Source organism: Haliotis cracherodii, unplaced genomic scaffold (genome assembly GCF_022045235.1).
Source record: "Haliotis cracherodii isolate W230 unplaced genomic scaffold, xgHalCrac1.p SCAF_17, whole genome shotgun sequence".
In the NCBI taxonomy this organism is placed as follows: Eukaryota; Metazoa; Mollusca; class Gastropoda; order Lepetellida; family Haliotidae; genus Haliotis; species Haliotis cracherodii.
Window position 1 is genome coordinate 14189096 of NW_027266272.1, and position 7502 is coordinate 14196597.

The 7502-nt window shown below is 43.3% G+C and overlaps 1 protein-coding gene across 1 annotated transcript; it reads right to left on the bottom strand.

The window, feature by feature from the left end:
- Positions 1 to 614: 614 nt before the first annotated feature.
- LOC139464429 (uncharacterized) lies at positions 615 to 6813 on the bottom strand. Its single transcript, XM_071245961.1, has 4 exons — positions 6716 to 6813; positions 5012 to 5179; positions 4198 to 4325; positions 615 to 775 (listed from the first exon to the last, which is right to left on the bottom strand). The coding sequence occupies exons 1-4, from the start codon at positions 6775 to 6777 to the stop codon at positions 705 to 707; spliced, it is 429 nt and encodes a 142-aa protein (XP_071102062.1). The 5' UTR covers positions 6778 to 6813; the 3' UTR covers positions 615 to 704.
- Positions 6814 to 7502: the final 689 nt, after the last annotated feature.

Sequence of the window (7502 nt, forward strand, 5' to 3'; positions counted from 1 at the left end):
TCAACCTGCTCAAGTGATTTGATCCATTTCGGGGGGTGACCCGTTTCATTACAATATTAATCTCAAGTATCGATCAGATTGTCTTGAATTGGCGCCGCCATTTTGTTTGAAGCAAATGCACGTGATATGAGAGGTGGAATCTGATTCGTAAATAGAAGGAACATAGAAGGGACATAACTCGCAAAAGCCACCAAATTTCAGTCTAGTCGGTCAAGGTTGGAAAGTTGACTTTTACAGTCAGTTAACTCCCTTGCCTCGGGAAGATGAGTAGGTGAGGTGAGATCGGGTTTCACGTCGTTTCATAGTAGTGCAGTTGTACTCATTGTCTAATATTCTGCTAAATAACCGGGAACACCAAAAAGGGACTTCACACATCGATGTGGTCTTATATCTGCTCCTTCAGTACATTAGAATGATTTGTTTGTTGTTAAATGCCACACTCTCCAATAGTCCAGCAATACAACGGCAGCTTGTTTATAAATAAGACTGGACCAGACAAACGAATTAAACGCCTGCAAAGTATAGGTGTAAGTGTAAGACACTTCTAACCCGGAATCCACATGTCGAATATTGTCGATTGTTATATCCAAAAATGTTCCAAATATGTTATCAGATTTTTAGTATATTTATTCATTGATTCCAGATAATGTCCAGTTCGGAGGTGTCTATTTCAACAGCTTCCAGGACGTATTTTGGTGACGTCTTTACGAGTACGTCTTGTTGGTGAAAGAGAAGATGATGGTGTCATGGTGATTAGGGATGTGGTGACTGATCCCTGAAATAGAGACGTTACAATGGCAGGTTACGTTTCATCAGAAGTTTTTCATTCGACTAGGGTGACAAACATGTACGTATCTACAAACGGCATTACACATTAAAACGGACGCTACTGTTAGAAATATCTGCGTATCTACACCGTAACATAGACACTACTGTCATAAACATGGATACATCTTCATCGTAACACGGACACTACTGTAAGGACCATCTACATATCTACATCATAACACGGACACTACTGTGAGGAACATCTACAGATCTACACCGTAACACGCACACTACTGTGAGGACCATCTACAGATCTACACCGTAACACGCACACTACTGTGAGGAACATCTACAGATCTACACCGTAACACGCACACTACTGTGAGGACCATCTACAGATCTACACCGTAACACGCACACTACTGTGAGGACCATCTACAGATCTACACCGTAACACGCACACTACTGTGAGGACCATCTACAGATCTACACCGTAACACGCACACTACTGTGAGGAACATCTACAGATCTACACCGTAACACGCACACTACTGTGAAGACCATCTACAGATCTACACCGTGACACGCACACTACTGTGAGGACCATCTACAGATCTACACCGTAACACGCACACTACTGTGAGGACCATCTACAGATCTACACCGTGACACGCACACTACTAGGAGGAACATCTACAGATCTACACCGTAACACGCACACTACTGTGAGGACCATCTACAGATCTACACCGTAACACGCACACTACTGTGAGGACCATCTACAGATCTACACCGTAACACGCACACTACTGTGAGGACCATCTACAGATCTACACCGTGACACGCACACTACTAGGAGGAACATCTACAGATCTACACCGTAACACGCACACTACTGTGAGGACCATCTACAGATCTACACCGTAACACGCACACTACTGTGAGGACCATCTACAGATCTACACCGTAACACGCACACTACTGTGAGGATCATCTACAGATCTACACCGTAACACGCACACTACTGTGAGGACCATCTACAGATCTACACCGTAACACGCACACTACTGTGAGGACCATCTACATATCTACAACGTGACACGCACACTACTAGGAGGAACATCTACAGATCTACACCGTAACACGCACACTACTGTGAGGACCATCTACAGATCTACACCGTAACACGCACACTACTGTGAGGAACATCTACATATCTACAACGTGACACGCACACTACTAGGAGGAACATCTACAGATCTACACCATAACACGCACACTACTGTGAGGACCATCTACATATCTACACCGTAACACGCACACTACTGTGAGGAACATCTACATATCTACACCGTAACACGCACACTACTGTGAGGACCATCTACAGATCTACACCGTAACACGCACACTACTGTGAGGACCATCTACAGATCTACACCATAACACGCACACTACTGTGAGGACCATCTACAGATCTACACCATAACACGCACACTACTGTGAGGACCATCTACAGATCTACACCATAACACGCACACTACTGTGAGGACCATCTACAGATCTACACCGTAACACGCACACTACTGTGAGGAACATCTACAGATCTACACCGTAACACGCACACTACTGTGAGGACCATCTACAGATCTACACCGTAACACGCACACTACTGTGAGGAACATTTACATATCTACACCGTAACACGGACACTACTGTGAGGAACATCTACATATCTACACCATAACACGCACACTACTGTGAGGAACATCTACAGATCTACACCGTAACACGCACACTACTGTGAGGAACATCTACATATCTACACCGTTACACGGACACTACTGTGAGGAACATTTACATATCTACACCGTAACACGGACACTACTGTGAGGAACATCTACATATCTACACCATAACACGGACACTACTGTGAGGAACATCTACATATCTACACCGTTACACGGACACTACTGTGAGGAACATCTACATATCTACACCGTAACACGGACACTACTGTGAGGAACATCTACATATCTACACCATAACACAGACACTACTGTAAGGAACATCTACATATCTACACCGTAACACGCACACTACTGTGAGGAACATTTACATATCTACACCGTAACACGGACACTACTGTGAGGAACATCTACATATCTACACCGTAACACTGACACTACTGTGAGGAACATCTACATATCTACACCGTAACACGGACACTACTGTGAGGAACATCTACATATCTACACCGTAACACTGACACTACTGTGAGGAACATCTACATATCTACACCGTAACACTGACACTACTGTGAGGAACATCTACATATCTACACCGTAACACGGACACTACTGTGAGGAACATCTACATATCTACACCGTAACACTGACACTACTGTGAGGACCATCTACATATCTACACCGTAACACGGACACTACTGTGAGGAACATCTACATATCTACACCGTAACACTGACACTACTGTGAGGACCATCTACATATCTACACCGTAACACGGACACTACTGTGAGGAACATCTACATATCTACACCATAACACGGTAACTACTGTGAGGAACATCTACATATCTACACCGTAACACTGACACTACTGTGAGGAACATCTACATATCTACACCGTAACACTGACACTACTGTGAGGACCATCTACATATCTACACCGTAACACGGACACTACTGTGAGGAACATCTACATATCTACACCATAACAAGGACACGACTCTGAGGAACATCTACATATCTACACCATAACAAGGACACGACTCTGAGGAACATCTACATATCTACACCGTGACACAAACACGACTCTGAGGAACATATACGTATGTACACCTTAACACGGACAGTATAACTGTGAGGAATATCTACAACTGGGCAGAACCCAGGTCTCGATCCTATGATCAGCAGACCGCCTCCGTGGCCTAACGGTAGAGCATCCACCCGGGGGCGGAAAGTCCAGGGTTCGATCCCCGGCCGTGTCATGCTAAAATACATTAAAAGATGGTACTTGTTGTTACCCTGTCTGGCGCTCGGCATTAAGGGGCTAAAACAAGGACTGGTCGGCCTGGAGTTAGTGTACTGTGTCTGAGTGGGGTATTCATTTTAAACTGCGGCATGGCATCTCAGTGTGCTAGCACTATAAATCGGCATCAGTCCGGACTAGTACAAGCAGTCTAACACACATACACACACGTGCATATACGTCGCTTTATAAGTGCCATTATCTTGGACGCGGCGTTAAACCCCATATTACCACCTCACCTATGATCACCAAATCCATGCAAAAGTCAGTTTCCAATCACGAATACCAACCACGGCTAAGGGAAGCAACTACCTACGGCTATTGGAGGCGGCATATCTATGCATGGTGTGAAGAATTGTAGCTTTTAAAACATGTAATTTACCTAATTTATGGGTATTGAAGTCAACATCCGTGAACACCCAGGACGTGTTCTCAGCATAATTTCCCTCCAGTTTGTTTATTGAGTTGACAAAATAACCCAGGACAGGACCGAAGTAGGTAAGTTTAAATCTGAAATAAATCATAGAATGAGTGTCTTGTTAAAGATTACTAGAACTACTCGCGTCGCGTGATGTTTGTGGTGTCTCCTACATGCTGAGTGAGTGAGTGAGTGAGTGAGTGAGTGAGTGAGTGAGTGAGTGAGTGAGTTGGGTTTAACGCCGCTTTTAACATTATTCCAGTTACATCGCGGCGTGTCGGCTCTATGTGGGAGGAACGCCTGATGTCTCAGACGTTTACCACTTTGTTGAAGCCCACTAGAACGGGTATGGGGATGACAAACATTTAACCATAATCGGTGGGAACTTGGTTTCGAACCCAACCATAGGTTTCTGGCGTGCCTAAGGCACGCAACAATAGCGGCGCCTTATAGACGACTGGGCCCGCCTTGTTCCAACCCCATCCAAACGCGTTACAAGCAGATGAACTGTGATATAACTGAACTGCCAGCATGCTCCTCTGTCATGTCCCCCCTTTAACCACTAGGCTACACGATCGTCCCCCCATTACGTTGCAACAGTCATGTCAACATTGGATGCTTTATGACTGTCATTTTTAAAGTTGATTCCGTTGAGATTTTGAAATTTTCAATGCAATTTTACTTATAACAACTATGTGGTTTGTGTTTTTTAAACTAGAATGATCTAAAACTGTGGTAAAGTTTCTGTTGGCCATCAGTTTAGTTATATTAACTATACCTGAACCGTTCATCAATGTCTGCCGCCTTCTGCAGGAAGTAGATGAACTCCCGCTGGGGTTCACCGTGCACGTCCACGCTGAAGTTGAAGAAGGGGGACTTGAGGAAGTTCTGGGCGATGATCGTCAGGTCTATTTCATCTCCACAGATGCCGCAAGGTCCAGTGTAGCTAGAGTCAGGAATTTTGCATCACACATCTTCAACTCTGATATGATACTTCTAAAAAAAGATTTTTACTTTCTCATACTGCATGAGTGAATGAGTTGTGTTTAACGCCGCTTTTAACAGTATTGCAGTTATATCGCGGCGTGTCAGTTTAATTTGGGAGGAAAGCCCGAAATAATGCAGGTCTCAGACGTTAACCACTTCGGTGAAACCCACGAGCACGGGTATGGTGCTGACAAACCTAGAAACATAATCGGGGTGAACCGGGATTCAAACCCACAATCATAGGTTTCTGGCGTGTCCGAGGGACGCAACTCTGCACAGCGAATCGCGGCGCCATAGACGACTGGGCCACCCGTGCCCCCATACTGCATGAAGATCTGACAACTCGTCCATGGGAGATGGCGTCAGGCGCAATGTCTTGACAACCAATCAGCGTCGAGGCTTCTACATTGTCGGTACGAGTGAGCGAAGCATTCAGACTCCCAAATCTGACTTCTGTATCTCGAAAATAAAATTGCGAATAATGAAGGCCGCGTAAATCGTTGCAGACATTTATAGACACTTTAGTTTCTGAGCACCATGGCGTTTACACACAAAAGAACCATTGAATGCATGTCAGTCTTCTGTGTGAGTTTTCTTTTGTTAACTTTGAAGTTTACGAATCGAGGTGGTTAAAAATGAAACCGAATCGTTTAGAAAGATGACATCTGATCAGATCTGGCGGAACCTTTGAAGATCATGGTTACAATTGATCTTCAGCAATCAACGCTTGTCGGGTTGTCAGGCTCGCTGACCTAGTTGACGCTTGTAATCGTACCCAAATTGCGTAGATCGATCCTCATGATATCACTTACTTGATTGTCTGCTCGAGACTCGATTATTTAACGACCGCCATTATATAGCTGGCATATTGCTGTTAAACAACAAACAAATACATTAGAAGGACGACCCCCGACGCTATCTTCTGAGCAGAGGTTATCAGATCATCACGATTAGACGTTTGAAGTAAAATATCTGATTGTTATGATATTGTTGGTTTACAAAATTTCACAAATAGAGAAAAGATTTTTCATTTTGAGAACAGTCCCTTTTCCCTTCAAGCCAAATCTGTTAACCAGCTTCGTTGCTTAAAACGGGCATCGAAGTGGGCAAGTGACCATACAAGGGAGATAACTCCACATTTCCAAATCTGATTTTGGATTTGGATTAAACAGCAAAAATAATCAAGAAGTTGAAAGTGTATTTCAACTTAACTTGGTTTGAGTTCGTAATTGTTTATATCCATTGAGGTTAGTGTCTGTTTCAATCCAAACAATCATTCCGCCTAAAAAAATCACAAATAAATTTCTGAAACCTCGAAAAAGTATTAAACTCACTCATTTCGTTTCGGCGACCTTTGGGGTAAAATATTTTTAAGCTCGCCAATTTTTAAATCTATTCGTGTTCCTCCAATATAACTCTTCAGTATATCCGTACATAGCAGTACATTGCGATACAACGAAACTTGAGTATGCAAAGGCGTGTTTACCCTACTTACGGGTAAATAATGGAGCCAGCTCCGTACACAAACACAAGGATCAGGACGAGCGTTGCCTGCATGTTCAGTGTTCGACAGGAAATGACGCTCACGGTGACTCTCCCGGTATATATAAGGGTTTATCGCTGTAGGAATTTATAAACAGATAATTTGTGTCTATTATTAGCAGCAGAGGTGCTAAGATAAAGTATTCCCTGGCTATTCTATCACGAGGGTACGCACGAGACACGTTAGTCATTGTGACATTATAAGTACGTTAAAAAACCGTGAAGGTCCTGGATTGAACTGGTCATTGTGACTTAACAGTAAGTACACCGAGTGTACCGTGTGTGTGACGTGACTGTTTTGTGTGGCTATTTCATGACCATAAATTAAATGTATTTTCTCAGAAACATAAAAGATATTGAATTATACACTGACACATGTATTATATTATTTGTAATACTCAATCTTGGTGGCCAGGGGCGTCCATATTTTATATGCAGAGTTGCGTCCCTTGACACATCCTATTATCATGAGTTCGAATATCATGTTCGCCCAAAATAGCATCATTGGTTTGAAAGATCTATACAAGTTAAGTCATAATAATAATTTACCCTCCAAATAATTGTCGATCTTTAATCATGCTTATCGATTCGCTGATCCGAGAGATTGTGGCTCATAGAGTCATAGAGTTATCTTCCTTGAGTATTTCCGCAGTATCTACTGCTTGATACCTGGGGTCCCGATTACGACCCTTGGACTGTATCTTAGTCGAGAGGGACCGCCTCCGTGGTCTAGTTGTAGT

Coding starts and splice junctions, on each gene's coding strand:
- LOC139464429 (XM_071245961.1), bottom strand. CDS start 6,777: ATGCAGGCAACGCTCGTCCTGATCCTTGTGTTTGTGTACGGAGCTGGC. Junction 4,326..5,011: donor GACATTGATGAACGGTTCAG/GTATAGTTAATA, acceptor GATTTATTTCAG/ATTTAAACTTACCTACTTCG. Junction 776..4,197: donor CTTCAATACCCATAAATTAG/GTAAATTACATG, acceptor TCTCTATTTCAG/GGATCAGTCACCACATCCCT.